Source organism: Cetorhinus maximus, unplaced genomic scaffold (genome assembly GCF_964194155.1).
Source record: "Cetorhinus maximus unplaced genomic scaffold, sCetMax3.hap1.1 HAP1_SCAFFOLD_372, whole genome shotgun sequence".
NCBI classification, from domain to species: Eukaryota; Metazoa; Chordata; class Chondrichthyes; order Lamniformes; family Cetorhinidae; genus Cetorhinus; species Cetorhinus maximus.
Window position 1 is genome coordinate 194,143 of NW_027596318.1, and position 16,199 is coordinate 210,341.

The 16,199-nt window shown below is 52.5% G+C and overlaps 2 protein-coding genes and 1 long non-coding RNA gene across 3 annotated transcripts in view; all 3 read right to left on the minus strand.

Moving 5' to 3' along the window:
* The window catches only part of LOC144673490 (uncharacterized), a 293,819-nt gene that overhangs the window by 176,956 nt on the left and 100,664 nt on the right, over positions 1-16,199 (minus strand). The gene's annotated exons all lie outside the window — the stretch shown is intronic.
* LOC144673484 (nucleoplasmin-like) lies at positions 801-10,037 on the minus strand. Its single transcript, XM_078535300.1, has 5 exons — positions 9,490-10,037; positions 6,989-7,071; positions 3,429-3,545; positions 2,116-2,209; positions 801-1,213 (listed from the first exon to the last, which is right to left on the minus strand). Exons 1-5 carry the CDS (start codon positions 9,527-9,529, stop codon positions 1,170-1,172), a joined length of 378 nt encoding a protein of 125 aa, XP_078391426.1. The 5' UTR covers positions 9,530-10,037; the 3' UTR covers positions 801-1,169.
* Positions 15,418-16,199, minus strand: part of mrpl52 (mitochondrial ribosomal protein L52) — a 32,409-nt gene continuing 31,627 nt past the window's right edge. Inside the window, exon 5 of the mRNA XM_078535306.1 lies at positions 15,418-15,621. Coding sequence (XP_078391432.1) covers positions 15,436-15,621 — 186 coding nt within the window. The 3' untranslated portion in view covers positions 15,418-15,435. The remainder of the gene's footprint in view (positions 15,622-16,199) is intronic.

Genomic DNA, 16,199 nt, shown 5'->3' on the forward strand with positions numbered 1-16,199 from the left:
TTGTCCCAGCGACAGTGAAGGAACGGCTGATATATTTCCAAGTCAGGATGGTGAGGGGCTCGGAGGGGAACTTCCAGGTGATGGTGTTCCCATGTGTCTGCTGCCCTTGTCCCTCTAGATGGTAGCGGTCGTGGGTTTGGAAGGTGCTGTCGAAGGAGCCTTGGTGAATTCCTGCAGTGCATCTTGTAGATGGTACACACACTGCTGCTACTGTGCGTCGGTGGTGGAGGGAGTGAATGTTGGTGGATGGGGTGCCGATCAAGCGGGGGCTGCTTTGTCCTGGACGGTGTCGAGCTTCTCGAGTGTTGTGGGAGCTGCACTCATCCAGGCAAAGTGGGGAGTATCCCATCACACTCCTGACTTGTGCCTTGTAGATGGTGGACAGGCTTTGGGGGAAGTCAGGAGGTGAGTGACTCTCCGCAGGATTCCCAGCCTCTGACCTGCTCTTGTAGCCACAGTATTTATATGGCTGGGTCCAGTTCAGTTTCTGGTCAATGGTGACCCCCAGGATGTTGATAGTGGGGGATTCAGCGATGGTAATGCCATTGAACATCAGGGGGCGATAGTTGGATTCTCTCTTGTTAGAGATGGTCATTGCCTGACACTTGTGTGGGCGCGAATGTTACTTGTCAGACCAAACCAGGGAGGGGAGGGGAGGGGGGTAATATCAGCCTGGGTTGATGGTCTAAACCCACAACCTCCTGACAAGGTTCGGAGGGGGCAGTGATGCCCGATAACCTCCCAGCCACACGCCCCGGCCATTTTGCTTCTCCACTCAAGTTTTCAGAGCCCGATCAGGTCGATTGCAAGCGGATATATTTATTTATTTGTTTGTTTCGCCGTCCAAATTAAAAAAAGAGTCAGGAAGCCGACGCCGCTGCCCAACGATTGGCCGAAGACCCTCACCCCGAAGCGCAAGGAGCAACTCAAAAAAATATTTCAAACCCCCCCTGCATTCGCCGCCACTCCTAGCTCATCCTCGCACCTCTTTGACGGTCTTAAAACCGCCCCATCGTGGTGGAGCGGCCAGGCTTTGTTGGATAGATGTTGGTGAGGGGGCAGCATGGGGTGTGGTGGTGGTGGGGGTTGGAGGGGGGGTGCGGGGGAAGGGTCTCAATCTTGACTCGCCCCCACCCCACCCCCGCCACACCCCACACATTCTCCGAGCTTCAGTTGCCTTCACTTCCCACTTCCGAGGCGGAGTGCTCTTCCACTGTAAAGGGAAGAAGGAGAAATCATCAACGGAAAAATAAAAAAAAAACAAACACAATCCCAACACGGTCAACAGCCCCAGGAGCAACAATTCAGAGCTCCAGCGACTCAAGGGAGAGGCCTACGCGCCACTCAAAGGCCCTCCGAGGAGGTGGGGGTAGAAGGTTCGCCCCTCAGGAGACGGCCCGGGGATAAGCGGGGGGAATCAAGGCGGAGGGAGACGGGGTTTAGACCACAAGACATAGGAGCAGAAATGAGGCCATTCGGCCCATCGAGTCTGCTCCGCCATTCAATCATGGCTGATACGTCTCTCGACCCAATTCTCCCGCCTTCTCCCTGTAACCTTTGATCCCCCTTACCAATCAAGAACCTATCTATCTCCATCTTAAATACACTCAATGACCTATGCCCTCCACAGCCTTCTGTGGCAATGAATTCCATAGATTCACCACTCTCTGGCTAAAGACGTTTCTCCTCATCTCTGTTCTAAAAGGTCTTCCCTTTACTCTGAGGCTGTGCCCCTCGGGTCCTAGTCTCTCCTACTAATGGAAACATCTTCCCCATGTCCCACTCTATCCCAGGCCTTTCAGTATTCTGTAAGTTTCAATCAGATCCCCCCTCATCTTTCTAAACTCCATAAAGTTAGGGGGGAATCGAGGGATCTGGGGATGGGTTGGGGGGCTGGGTAGAGTGATGACATTGGCTGGGGGATGGGATTGTGGGATGGAGCCCATTCTCTTCCCTCATCCCAGGGGCATTCCGGCTGGAGACACGCTCGCCCACCGGTGACAGGCAACGTCTCGCTTGCTCGGGCAGGGGGGAACATAACAGCAGCAGGGGTCAGGGCCGAGGGGATATGGGCCGAATGGCCTCCCCCTTGCGCTGTAGCAATGGGATACTTACTCACGAGGTACTGGCCGCTGATGTAAACAGGCCCCGAGCCAGCCTGGAGGCTGAAGGTGACCGGGGGAGTGCAGTCAATCCCGGCTATGCTTATCTGGATTGGAGAGAGAGAGAGAGAGAGAGAGAGAGAGAGAGAGAGAGAGAGAGAGAGAGAGAGACTCCGTGAACATCAACAAGACATCGTCATAATCCCGGGAAACTAAACCAGATTGTTCAACTGTATAATCCCTGCCTGTGCATTCCAAAGTAAAATGTTCCTAACGCCCTCCCCATCAAACACTCCCAGGACAGGTACAGCACGGGGTTAGATCCAGAGTAAAGCTCCCTCTACACCGTCCCCATCAAACAATCCCAGGGCAGGTACAGCAGGGGGTTAGATACAGAGTAAATCTCCCTCTACACTGTCCCCATCAAACACTCCCAGGACAGGTACAGCACGGGGTTAGATACAGAGTAAATCTCCCTCTACACTGTCCCCATCAAACACTCCCAGGACAGGTACAGCACGGGGTTAGATACAGAGTAAATCTCCCTCTACACTGTCCCTATCAAACACTCCCAGGACAGGTACAGCACGGGGTTAGATACAGAGTAAATCTCCCTCTACACTGTCCCCGTCAAACACTCCCAGGACAGGTCCAGCACGGGGTTAGATACAAAGTAAAGCTCCGTCTACACTGTCCCCATCAAACAATCCCAGGGCAGGTACAGCAGGGGGTTAGATACAGAGTAAAGCTCCCTCTACACTGTCCCTATCAAACACTCCCAGGACAGGTACAGCACGGGGTTAGATACAGAGTAAAGCTCCCTTTACACTGTCGCCATCAAACACTCCCAGGACAGGTACAGCACGGGGTTAGATACAGAGTGAAGCTCCCTCTACACTGTCCCCATCAAACACTCCCAGGACAGGTACAGCACGGGGTAAGATACAGAGTAAAGCTTCCCCTACATGGTTAAGGTGTAAATTCTAATCTCAGTGGCTCCCACCCCACTTGTGCTCATGTCAATATCGAATGAATTACTACTGTTTAATTGCATATTACATTAAAATTAGTCATTTTACTGCAAATCTGGGATCCACGAGAGGACTTATTGTCCACTCCCTTCCACATCGAGGGGCTGACAGGCTGAGGCGAGAGGGTGGTGGTGGTGTGGAAGAAAGGATCTCGCACTGTCTGGTGACTGGATTTAACCCCAGCTCTGAGGTCAGAGGACACAGGTCACGCTGTCCGCCGATTACAGGGAAAGGCAGCGATGGGGGAGAGAGAGAGAGAGAGAGAGAGAGAGGGAGAGGGGCCGGAGGCACTGACCATGGGCAAGACCGATCGGCGGAGAGAGGCAATCGGGATGGGCTTGTTCCCAGTCGAGTTCTTGGAGCGGAGAGTCACGATGTTCAATTCGTCCTGGGAATCAGCTCCTAAACATACCTGCAAAAGATCAAAGGGCACTCACTCTCAGCGTCAGGATCCAGCATTCATATCCAACCAGGCGACATAATCCCACTGCCCCGCTCTCCCCACAGCCCAGTATCAATCCCCAAACTAATCCCACTGCCCCGCTGTCCCCACAGCCCAGTATCAATCCCCAAACTAATCCCACTGCCCCACACCCTCTCCCCACAGCCCAGTATCAATCCCCAAACTAATCCCACTGCCCCACACCCTCTCCCCACAGCCCAGTATCAATCCCCAAACTAATCCCATTGCCCTGCTCTCCCCACTGCCCCGACCCAATCCCCAAACTAATCCCACTGCCCCGCTCTCCCCACAGCCCAGTATCAATCCCCAAACTAATCCCATTGCCCTGCTCTCCCCACTGCCCCGACCCAATCCCCAAACTAATCCCACTGCCCCCTCCCCACAGTCCAGTACCAATCACCAAACTAATCCCACTGCCCCGCTCCCACCACAGCCCAGTACCAATCACCAAACTAATCCCACTGCCCCGCTCTCCCCACAGCCCTGACCCAATCCCCAAACTAATCCCACTGCCCCGCTCTCCCGACAGCCCAGTATCACTCCCCAAACTAATCCCACTGCCCCGCTCTCCCCACAGCCCAGTATCAATCCCCAAACTAGTCCCACTGCCCCGCTCTCCCCACAGCCCAGTATCAATCCGCAAACTAATCCCACTGCCCCGCTCTCCCCACAGCCCAGTATCAAACCCCAAACTAATCCCATTGCCCCGCTCTCCCCACAGCCCAGTATCAATCCCCAAACTAATCCCACTGCCCCGCTCTCCCCACAGCTCAGTATCAATCCCCAAACTAATCCCACTGCCCCGCTCTCCCCACAGCTCAGTATCAATCCCCAAACTAATCCCACTGCCCCACTCTCCCCACAGCCCAGTATCAATCCCCAAACTAATCCCACTGCCCCGCTCTCCCCACAGCCCAGTATCAATCCCCAAACTAATCCCACTGCCCCGCTCTCCCCACAGCCCAGTCTCAATCCCCAAACTAATCCCACTGCCCCGCTCTCCCCACAGCCCAGTATCAATCCCCAAACTAATCTCACTGCCCCGCTCTCCCCACAGCCCAGTATCAATCCCCAAACGAATCCCACTGCCCCGCTCTCCCCACAGCCCAGTATCAATCCCCAAAATAATCCCACTGCCCCACTCTCCCCACACCTCAAGATCAATCCCCAAACCAATCCCACTGCCCCGCTCTCCCCACAGCCCAGTATCAATCCCCAAACTAATGTCACAGCCCCCTCTCCCCACAGCCCAGTATCAATCCCCAAACTAATCCCACTGCCCCACTCTCCCCACAGCCCAGTATCAATCCCCAAACTAATCCCACTGCCCCACTCTCCCCACAGCCCAGTATCAATCCCCAAACTAATCCCACTGCCCCGCTCTCCCCACAGCCCAGTATCAATCCCCAAACTAATCCCACTGCCCCGCTCTCTCCCCACAGCCCAGTATCAATCCCCAAACTAGTCCCACTGCCCCGCTCTCCCCACAGCCCAGTATCAATCCGCAAACTAATCCCACTGCCCCGCTCTCCCCACAGCCCAGTCTCAATCCCCAAACTAATCCCACTGCCCCCTCCCCACAGTCCAGTATCAATCCCCAAACTAAACCCCACTCTCCCCACAGCCCAGTATCAATCCCCAAACTAATCCCACTGCCCCGCTCTCTCCCCACAGCCCAGTATCAATCCCCAAACTAATCCCACTGCCCCGCTCTCCCCACAGCCCAGTATCAATCCCCAAACTAATCCCACTGCCCCGCTCTCTCCCCCACAGCCCAGTATCAATCCCCAAACTAATCCCATTGCCCCGCTCTCCACATAGCCCAGTATCAAGCCCCAAACTAATCCCACTGCCCCGCTCTCCACACAGCCCAGTATCAATCCCCAAACTAATCACACTGCCCCACCCCCTCCCCACAGCCGAGTATCACTCCCCAAACTAATCCCACTGCCCCACTCTCCCCACAGCCCGGTATCAATTCCCAAACTAATCCCACTGCCACGCTCCCCACAGCTCAGTATCAATTCCCAAACTAATCCCACTGCCCCGCTCTCCCCACAGCCCAGTATCAATCCCCAAACTAATCCAACTGTCCCGCTCTCCCCACAGCCCAGTATCAATCCCCAAACTAATTTCACTGCCCCGCTCTCCCCACAGCCCAGTATCAATCCCCAAACTAATCCCACTGCCCCGCTCTCCCCACAGCCCAGTATCAATCCCCAAACTAATCCCACTGCCCCGCTCTCCCCACAGCCCAGTATCAATCCCCAAAATAATCCCACTGCCCCGCTCTCCCCACAGCCCAGTATCAATCCCCAAACTAATTTCACTGCCCCGCTCTCCCCACAGCCCAGTATCAATCCCCAAACTAATCCCACTGCCCTGCTCTCCCCACAGCCCAGTATCAATCCCCAAATTAATCCCACTGCCCTGCTCTCCCCACAGCCCAGTATCAATCCCCAAATTAATCCCACTGCCCTGCTCTCCCCACAGCCAAGTATCAATCCCCAAACTAATCCCACTTCCCCGCTCTCCCCACAACCCAGTATCAATCCCCAAACTAATCCAACTGCCGCGCTCTCCCCACAGCCCAGTATCAATCCCCAAACTAATCCCACTGCCCCGCTCTCCCCACAGCCCAGTATCAATCCCCAAACTAATCCCACTACCCTGCTCCCCACAGCCCAGTATCAATCCCCAAACTAATCCCACTGCTCCGCTCTCCCCACAGCCCAGTATCAATCCCCAAACTAATCCCACTGCCCTGCTCCCCACAGCCCAGTATCAATACCCAAACTAATCCCACTGCCCATCTCTCCCCACAGCCCAGTATCAATCCCCAAACTAATCCCACTGCCCCGCTCTCGCCACAGCCCAGTATCAATCCCCAAAATAATCCCACTGTCCCGCTCTCCCCACAGCCCAGTATCAATCCCCAAACTAATCCCACTGCCCCACTCTCCCCACAGCCCAGTATCACTCCCCAAACTAAACGCACTGCCCCGCTCTCCCCACAGCCCAGTATCACTCCCCAAACTAATCCCACTGCCCCGCTCTCCCCACAGCCCAGTATCACTCACCAAACTAATCTCACTGCCCCGCTCTCCCCACAGTCCTGTATCAATCCCCAAACTAATCCCACTGCCCCGCTCTCACCACAGCCCAGTATCAATCCCCAAACTAATCCCACTGCCCCACCCCCTTTTCCCATAGCCCTGTATTAATTCCCAAACTAATCCCACTTAAAATGTCTAAATTTCCTCTGCCTGAGTCCAGTTGACCTTCTGTTTAGGGTCACAAGGTCAGAGTCTGTCCCATTCAACAGCCTTCAGCCAAGATGCTCTCCCGCACCCACCCACCCCACTTCTCCCATTACTAACTGGGATGGTTACCGTGCCGATAACCAGCTGATGCTCCAAGACGTCCTCCTTGATCTCGAAGGTGAAGGTCTTCTGCTGAGTGTTCAACTCGCAACCTGGGGAGCGAGAAAGCTGAGTGGGGCAAAGCCTTCTGACTAGGCCACAATCCCATATTCGCAACTGTGCGGACAACCACCACCCTCCAACGCGGCAGGCCTCTGGCTCCCTTCCCCCACCAAGCCACGAGGCTCACAGACTCCGGAGTTTACAGCACAGGAGGCCATTCAGCCCATCGCGTCCACGCCAGTCAAAGATCTGACAACACTAATCCCATTTTCCAGCGCTTGGACCATATAACCCTGGAGGCTACGGCAACACCAGTGAATATCTAAATACTTCTTAAAATGTTACTAGAGTCTCTGATTCAACCACCCTTTCAAGCAGCAAGTTCCAGACTCCCAATACCCTCTGGGTGATAAAAATTCTCCTCAACTCCCCTCTTAGCCCTCCACCTCTTACCTTAAATCTCTGCCCCCTGGTTATTGACCCCTCTACTAATGTAAAAAGTGCCTTCCTATCCACCCCATCCATGCCCCTCAATCTTATGCATCTCTATTCAGGTCCCCTCTCAACCTCCGCTGCTCCAAGGAAAACAACCCCAGCCTATCCAATCTTTCCTCTTAACTCAGACCCTCCAGCCCGGGGTAACATCCCAGTGAATCTCCTCTGCATCCACCCTCCAGCGCAATCGCATCCTTCCTATAATGTGGCAACCAGAACTGCACACAGTACTCCAGTTGTGGCCTAACCAGTGTTTTATACACAGTTGTACAGGCGGTGGGTCCGAATCTCATACGCCAGGCACTGGAGTCCCATAATCCAGGAGGGAGTTCCCCACCTCCTTCCCTCAACCCCCAGTACCAATCTTTCAGGATGAGGCATTAAACTGAGGCCCTGTCCGTGCTCTCTCTCCGAGACACGAGGGATCCCACAGCCAAAATATTTCAAAGAGAAGGGAATTCTCCCCCAGTGCCCTAGGCCCAATATTTACCCCCCTCAACTAACACCACGCAAGAGAAAGCCGCAAACTGGTCATCACCACAGTGCCGCTTGTGGGGGCTTGCTGTGCACCAAGTAGCTTCCTAGGTCAGAGCAGTGCACTTCTGTGTACAACAACAACTTTGCATTTGGCTAGCACCCCAAAGGGCTAAAACCACCCGCTCCACGGCAACAGTCCCAAACAAAATTCAACACCAAGCCACATCCAGGGAAACGCTCGTACAGCCTCGGTCTGTTTTGAGGGGTGGGGGGGGGGGGGGTGGGGGGTGGGGTGGAGAAGCGCCTCCGAGGAGGAAAGCGAGGTAGAGAGGGGGGGTGGCAGGGGGGGGCGGGCGGGGCTCAGCGAGGGCACACCGGAGCTCAGGGGGTGCCCTCGGGCAGCTGAAGGCACGGCCTCCAATGGCGGAGCGATGGGAATCGGCGGAGGGGGAGGGAGGGGAGAGAACACGGACGAGAGGCGCTGGAATCGGAGGAGCGCTGAGCTGTGCGGCTGCAGGAGGCGGCTGCAGAGATTGGGGGAAGGGCAAGGCCAAGGAGGGATACGACCATAAGACATAGGGGCAGAAATTAGGCCATTCGGCCCATCGAGTCTGCTCCGCCATTCAATCATGGCTGATAAGTTTCTCAACCCCATTCTCCCGCCTTCTCCTCGTAACCTTTGATCCCCTTACCAATCAAGAACCTATCTATCTCCGTCTTAAATACACTCAATGACCTATGGCCTCCACAGCCTTCTGTGGCAATGAATTCCATAGATTCACCACTCTCTCTGGCTAAAGAAGTCTCTCCTCATCTCTGTTCTAAAAGGTCTTCCCTTTACTCTGAGGCTGTGCCCCTCGGGTCCTAGTCTCTCCTACTAATGGAAACATCTTCCCCACGTCCACTCTATCCAGGCCTTTCAGTATTCTGTAAGTTTCAATCAGATTCCACCCCCCTCATCCTTCTAAACTCCATCGAGTATAGACCCAGAGTCCTCAAACGTTCCTCATATGTTAAGCTTTTCATTCCTGGGATCGTTCTCGTGAACCTCCTCTGGACCCTCTCCAGAGCCTGAACATCCTTCCTGAGATACAGAGCCCAAAATTGCTCACAATATTCGAAATGTGGTCTGACCAGAACCTTATAAAGCCTCAGCAGCACATCCCTGCTTTTGATTTGAAAGGAATTATAACCCCACCCCCGGTGTTTGACTAACAGCCAACATGGGTGAGCAAACATGGGGGGTGAATAGGGGAACGGGATTGGTGACAGTTATAAGGCTGAGTTTTGGACAACCTCAAAAAAAAAGGGGAGGAGGTGGCATAGTGGTATTGTCATTGGACTGGCATCCAGAGAGCCAGCGTAATGCTCTGGGGGAACCTAGGTTCTAATCCCATCACAGATGGTGAAATTTTAACTCAATATAAATCTGGAATCAAAAGTCTAATTGAAGGAAATCTGCTGTCCTTATCCAGGGTCCAACACACACCACTTACCCCAAACGACACAACTTGGCCTCTCCAGTAGGCTATCCATCCCAGGTCGCTCTCTGGTGGCTCAATAGAGGGGGAGAGACACACACAAGAGACTCAACAAACCTGGCTCTGGAGAGAGAGATACAGAAGAGAGATTACCTGTGCTCTTTAACACAAGGGAAACACATACAGAGAAAACAGGAGAGGATCCCTCTCCCCCCGGCAACCCCACTCCTGCCACCAACCACACCTTAAGTACCTTCCTCTAACCCCACCCCAACGCTCTCAAAAAGAGATTCATCCCCACCCATCCAAGCTCCCTAAAAACTCAAAGGTTATAACTCTTTTGAGTCAAAACAATAAACTAAATTAACAAAAACAAGGGATAAATCAAGCACAGCCCCTAATTCAGGTCAGCTGTAAAACCAAGGACAAAGTTTAACTCTTTTTGAGTCAAAACAATTAACTAAATTAACAATAACAAGGGATAAATCAAGCACAGCCCCTAATTCAGGTCAGCTGTAAAACCAAGGACAAAGTTTAAAGGAAACTTACAAATATTAAAGGTTAACAAGCTGGAGTCAGTTTTGAATATTTGGCAGAATTCTGCCCCCCTCCCACCCCAAATACCTGCACCTTAAAAGTCTGATGTCCAAAGGTGCAGAACCTCACCATCGCACAGCAGCAGAACCATACAACAGGACTACCCCCATCAGAAAACCAGTTTAAATCGGCAGCAAGCCTCCCTTTAATCCACAGAGCAATTCCCCCATCAGGAACTCTTTCCTACCTTCACCTGGGGAATCTCTCTCTCTGAAATCCGGACTCTTCCAGCTTTCTAACTAGCCCAACTCTACCCACTTAATCAGGCAGCACTCACCCTTCATTCCTTCATTCATTCCTTCCTTCATTCATTCACTCATTGGCCCCCACAACTGGCCTGTTGAAATTCCCACATGTTAGGAGCAGGAGGAGTGACTGGGGGGCGGGTTATCCTGGATGATCAGCTCGTTAAACCGGCTCCAAGCCCTCCAGCCGGTTTGTTCCCTTTCTCAATGAGACTGACCCGAGTTAAAAAGGGCAGCTGGAGGTGAAATGTGAGAATCAATTGCACGAATAGATCCTGAGTGAGATAGGACTGAGAGGCATTTGTCCATGTGTGTGTGGATATCTCCCGGAGTGACACACGAATCAATGCACACTGTCTGGGAGGGATTGAGATATCAGCCAGTACAAATATCTGTGTGTGTGTGTGTGTGAGAGTGAGAGAGAGAGAGAGAGACACACACACACACACACCAGTCAGTGTACAGATATCTCCCTGGGAGAGAGAGAGAGAGAGAGGGACTGAGAGACACCTGTCAGTGTACAGATATCTCCCTGAGAAAGCGAGGAGACTGAGAGACACCAGTCAGTGTACAGATATCTCCCTGAAAGAGAGGGGACTGAGAGACACCATGTCCGTGTACAGATATCTCTCTCAGAGAGAGGGGACTGAGAGACACCAGTCAGTGTACAGATATCTCCCTGGGATAGAGAGGGACTGAGAGACACCAGTCAGTGTACAGATATCTCACTAAGGGAGAGAGAGAGAGGGGACTGAAAGACACCAGTCAGTGTACAGATATCTCCCTGAGAGAGAGAGGGACTGAGAGACACCAGTCAGTGTACAGATATCTCCCTGAGAGAGAGAGGAGCTGAGAGACACCAGTCAGTGTACAGATATCTCTCTGAGAGAGAGGGGACTGAGAGACACCAGTCAGTGTACAGGTATCTCCCTGAGAGAGAGGGGGACTGAGAGACACCAGTCAGTGTACAGATATCTCCCTGAGAGAGAGAGGGACTGAGAGACACCAGTCAGTGTACAGATATCTCCCTGAGAGAGAGAGGGACTGAGAGACACCAGTCAGTGTACAGATATCTCCCTGAGAGAGAGAGAGAGGACTGAGAGACACCAGTAAGAGTGCAGATATCTCTCTCAGAGAGAGGGACTGAGAAACACCAGTCAGTGCACCAGTATCTCCCTGATATAGAGAGGGACTGAGAGACACCAGTCAGTGTACAGATATCTCCCTGAGAGAGAGAGGGAACTGAGAGATACCAGTCAGTGTACAGATATCTCCCTGAGAGGGAGGGAGAGGGGACTGAGAGACACCAGTCAGTGTACGGATATCTCCCTGAGAGAGAGAGACACCAGTCAGTGTGCAGATATCTCCCTGAGAGAGAGAGACACCAGTCAGTGTGCAGATATCTCCCTGAGAGAGAGAGACACCAGTCAGTGTGCAGATATCTCCCTGAGAGAGAGAGACACCAGTCAGTGTACAGATATCTCCCAGAGAGAGGGGACTGAGAGACACCAGTGTACAGATATCTCCCTGAGAGAGGGACTGAGAGACACCAGTCAGTGTACACGTATCTCCCTGAGATAGAGAGGGACTGAGAGACACCAGTCAGTGTACAGATATCTCCCTGAGAGAGAGAGGGGACTGAGAGACACCAGTCAGTGTACAGATATCTCCCTGAGAGAGAGGGGGACTGAGAGACACCAGTCAGTGTACAGATATCTCCCTGAGATAGAGAGGGACTGAGAGACACCAGTCAGTGTACAGATATCTCCCTGAGAGAGAGAGGGGACTGAGAGACTCCAGTCAGTGTACAGGTATCTCCCTGAGAGAGAGGGGGACTGAGAGACACCAGTCAGTGTACACGTATCTCCCTGAGATAGAGAGGGACTGAGAGACACCAGTCAGTGTACAGATATCTCCCTGAGAGAGAGAGGGGACTGAGAGACACCAGTCAGTGTACAGATATCTCCCTGAGAGAGAGGGGGACTGAGAGACACCAGTCAGTGTACAGATATCTCCCTGAGATAGAGAGGGACTGAGAGACACCAGTCAGTGTACAGATATCTCCCTGAGAGAGAGAGGGGACTGAGAGACTCCAGTCAGTGTACAAGTATCTCCCTGAGAGAGAGGGGGACTGAGAGACACCAGTCAGTGTACACGTATCTCCCTGAGATAGAGAGGGACTGAGAGACACCAGTCAGTGTACAGATATCTCCCTGAGAGAGAGAGAGACTGAGAGACACCAGTCAGTGTACAGATATCTCCCTGAGAGAGAGGGGGGACTGAGAGACACCAGTCAGTGTACAAGTATCTCCCTGAGAGAGAGGGGGACTGAGAGACACCAGTCAGTGTACACGTATCTCCCTGAGATAGAGAGGGACTGAGAGACACCAGTCAGTGTACAGATATCTCCCTGAGAGAGAGAGAGACTGAGAGACACCAGTCAGTGTACAGATATCTCCCTGAGAGAGAGGGGGGACTGAGAGACACCAGTCAGTGTACAGGTATTTCATTAAGGGAATTCCTCTTTGAAATATATTTTACTTGGGAGGAATTGAATACCTCCTTAAATATCTGCCACTGTTCATCAACTGTCCTACCTTGCAGTCTTCCTGCCCAGTCCACTAGGGCCAAATCTGCCCTCATGCCTATGTAATTACCTTTGTTTAACTCCAGCACACTAGTGTGGGACTCAAGTTTCTCGCTCTCAAGCTGAACTTGAAATTCTATCACGCTATGATCACTCTTCCCTAGAGGCTCCATGAAATCGTTAATTAATCCCATCTCATAACACAAAACCCAATCCAGAATAGTTTGCTCCCTGGTTGGTTCCACAACATATTGCTCCAAGGAACAATCTCTAATACACTCTATGAACTCTTCCTCGAGGCTACCCTTACCAATTTGATTAGTCCAGTCTATACGCATATTAAAATCTTCCATGATTATTGCCGTGCCTTTCTTACATGCTCCCAGTATTTCCTGGTTTATACTGTGCCCTACTGCTAAACTACTGTTTTGGGACTTATAGATTACTCCCACCAGGGACTTCCTCCCCTTGCTATTTCTTATTTCTACCCAGACTGACTCTACGTCTTGCTCTCCAGTGCCTATATCATTCCTCACTCTAGCACTGATCTCTTCCTTTACTAACAAAGCTACACCACCTCCTTTTCCTTCTTGCCTATCCTTCCGAAACACTGAGTAGCCTTGGATATTCAACTCCCAAACCCATTCTCCCTGTAACCACGTCTCAGTAATCGCCACCAAATCATACCTAGTTATCTCTATTTGCGCTGTTAACTCATTAGTTTTATTCCAAATGCTAGGCGCATTCAGATACAAAGCCTTTATGTTTGTCAAGTTTCCCTACTCTTATATGGGTCTTTAAAGGCTAATATATTCTTATATGATATCTGTAAAGGCTATGGGCTCTTGGCAATATTGTGGAAAAAGTACTGAAGACTTATGTTCAGAACTTGCCGCGCCCCTAGCCAAGCTGTTCCAGTACAGCTACAACACTGGCATCTACCCGGCAACATGGAAAATTGCCCAGATTTGCTCTGTACACAAGAAGCAGGACAATCCAACTCAGACAATTGCCGCCCCATCAGTCAATTCTCAATCATCAGTAAAGTCATGGAAGGGGTCATCAACAGTGCTATCAAATGGCACTTACTCAACAATACGCTAATGCTCGGTTTGGGTTCTGCCAGGGCCGCTCAGCTCCTGACCTCATTACAGCCTTGGCTCAAACATGGACAAAAGAGCTGAACTCCCGTGGTGAGGTGAGAGTGACTGCCCTTGACATCAAGGCCGCATTTGACTGAGTGTGGCATCAAGGAGCCCTAGCAAAACTGGAATCAATGGGAATCGGTGGGGGGACACTCTCACTGGCTGGATTCATACCTAGCACAAAGGAAGGTGGTTGTGGTTGTTGGGGGTCAGTCATCTCAGCTCCAGGACATCGCTGCAGGAGTTCCTCAGGGTAGTGTCCTCGGTCCAACCATCTTCAGCTGCTTGATCAATGACCTTCCTTCCATCATAAGGTCAAAAATGCGGATCTTCACTGATTGCACAATGTTCAGAACCACAGATATTATCCAGAGAGACGCCAGTCAGTGTACAGATATCTCCTTCAGAGAGGGAGGGACTGAGAGACACAAGTCAGTGTACGAATATCTCCCTGACAGAGAGAGACACCAGTCAGTGTACAGATATCTCCCAGAGAGAGGGGAATGAGAAACACCAGTCAGTGTACAGATATCTCACTGAGAGAGGGGAGACTGAGAGACACCAGTCAGTGCTCAGATATCTCCTTGAGAAAGAGAGAGAGACTGAGAGACACCAGTCAGTGTACAGATATCTCCGAGAAGGGACTAAAAGGCACCAGTCAGTGTACAGATATCTCCCTGAGAGAGGGGAATGAGAAACATCAGTCAGTGTACTATTATCTACCTAAGAGAGAGGCACTGAGAGACACCAGTCAGTGTACAGATATCTCCCTAAGCGAGAGAGAGGGGACTGACAGACACCAGTCAGTGTACAGATGTGTCCCTGAGAGAGACACTAGTCAGTGTACAGATATCTCCCTGAGAGAGGGGGACTGAAAGACACCAAAAAACAATTGGACATGTTCTGAAATGGACTGATTTATGGGAACAAATTGTGAGGGTCAGTACTGAGGGAGAGCCGCACTGTCGGAGGGTCAGTGCTGAGGGAGAGCTGCACTGTGGGAGGGTCAGTGCTGAGGGAGTGCCACACTGTCGGAGGGTCAGTACTGAGGGAGGGCCGCACTGTCGGAGGGTCAGTGCTGAGGGAGAGCCGCGCTGTCGGAGGGTCAGTGCTGAGGGAGAGCCGCACTGTCGGAGGGTCAGTGCTGAGGGAGAGCCGCACTGTGGGAGGGTCAGTGCTGAGGGAGAGCCGCACTGTCGGAGGGTCAGTGCTGAGGGAGAGCCGCACTGTCGGAGGGTCAGCGCTGAGGGAGAGCCGCACTGTCGGAGGGTCAGTGCTGAGGGAGAGCCGCACTGTCGGAGGGACAGTGCTGAGGGAGAGCCTCACCTGTGATTCGTGAGTTTGTGAAATAATAAAGCGGACACGCAGGTTTGGGCTCTGACTGATTTTATTTCGTTCTGCTTGGGGTTGCTTCCCGGTGGATCTGTGTTCGGAGACTCGCTCCACGTTTAGCTCCTTTGGGATTGGGCAGATTGAGCTGTCGTTCCTCCTCCTGCCTTTGGAGGGCAGCCTGCTGCTCCCTCCACCTCTCCATCCCCCGGTCCATCTCACCGGTCAGCATCATGATTCGTCTCTGTCAGGGGGAGAGCAAGTGTATCAGAGAAGGAGGACAAGATAGAGGATGGCGAGAGGGAGAGAGACAGGAGGGACAGAGAGAGAGAGAGAGAGAGAGAGAGAGACAAGGTGAAAAAGAGAAAGAGAGAGAGAGGCAGACAAGGTAAAAGAGAGAGAGACAAGGTAAAAGAGAGAGAGAGATAAGGTAAAAGAGAGAGAGAGAGAGGGAGACAGGGTAAAAGAGAGAGAGAGAGATAAGGCGAGAGACCAAGAGAGAGGAGCGAGAGAGAAAGGGGGAGAGATGGGACGGGAGAGAGAGAAACAGTGAATCGGAGAGAGTGGGGAGAGGGTGAGGGAACGACAATGGGGGACAGGGTTGATGGGGCGATGGGGGCAGGAGGGGGTGAGGCGGAGGGATGGTAAAGGGCAAGGGAGAGCACGGGGAGGGCGAACGGGAGGGACTGGGAGGGTAAGGGGAGGGACGATGAGGGGAGGGACGAGGAGGGCGAGGGGGGAGTTTGAGGAGGAGGGACAGGGAGGGCAAGGTGAGGGGGGAGGGGAGAGAGGGCGAGGGGAAGGCAAGAGTGAGGGGAAGGC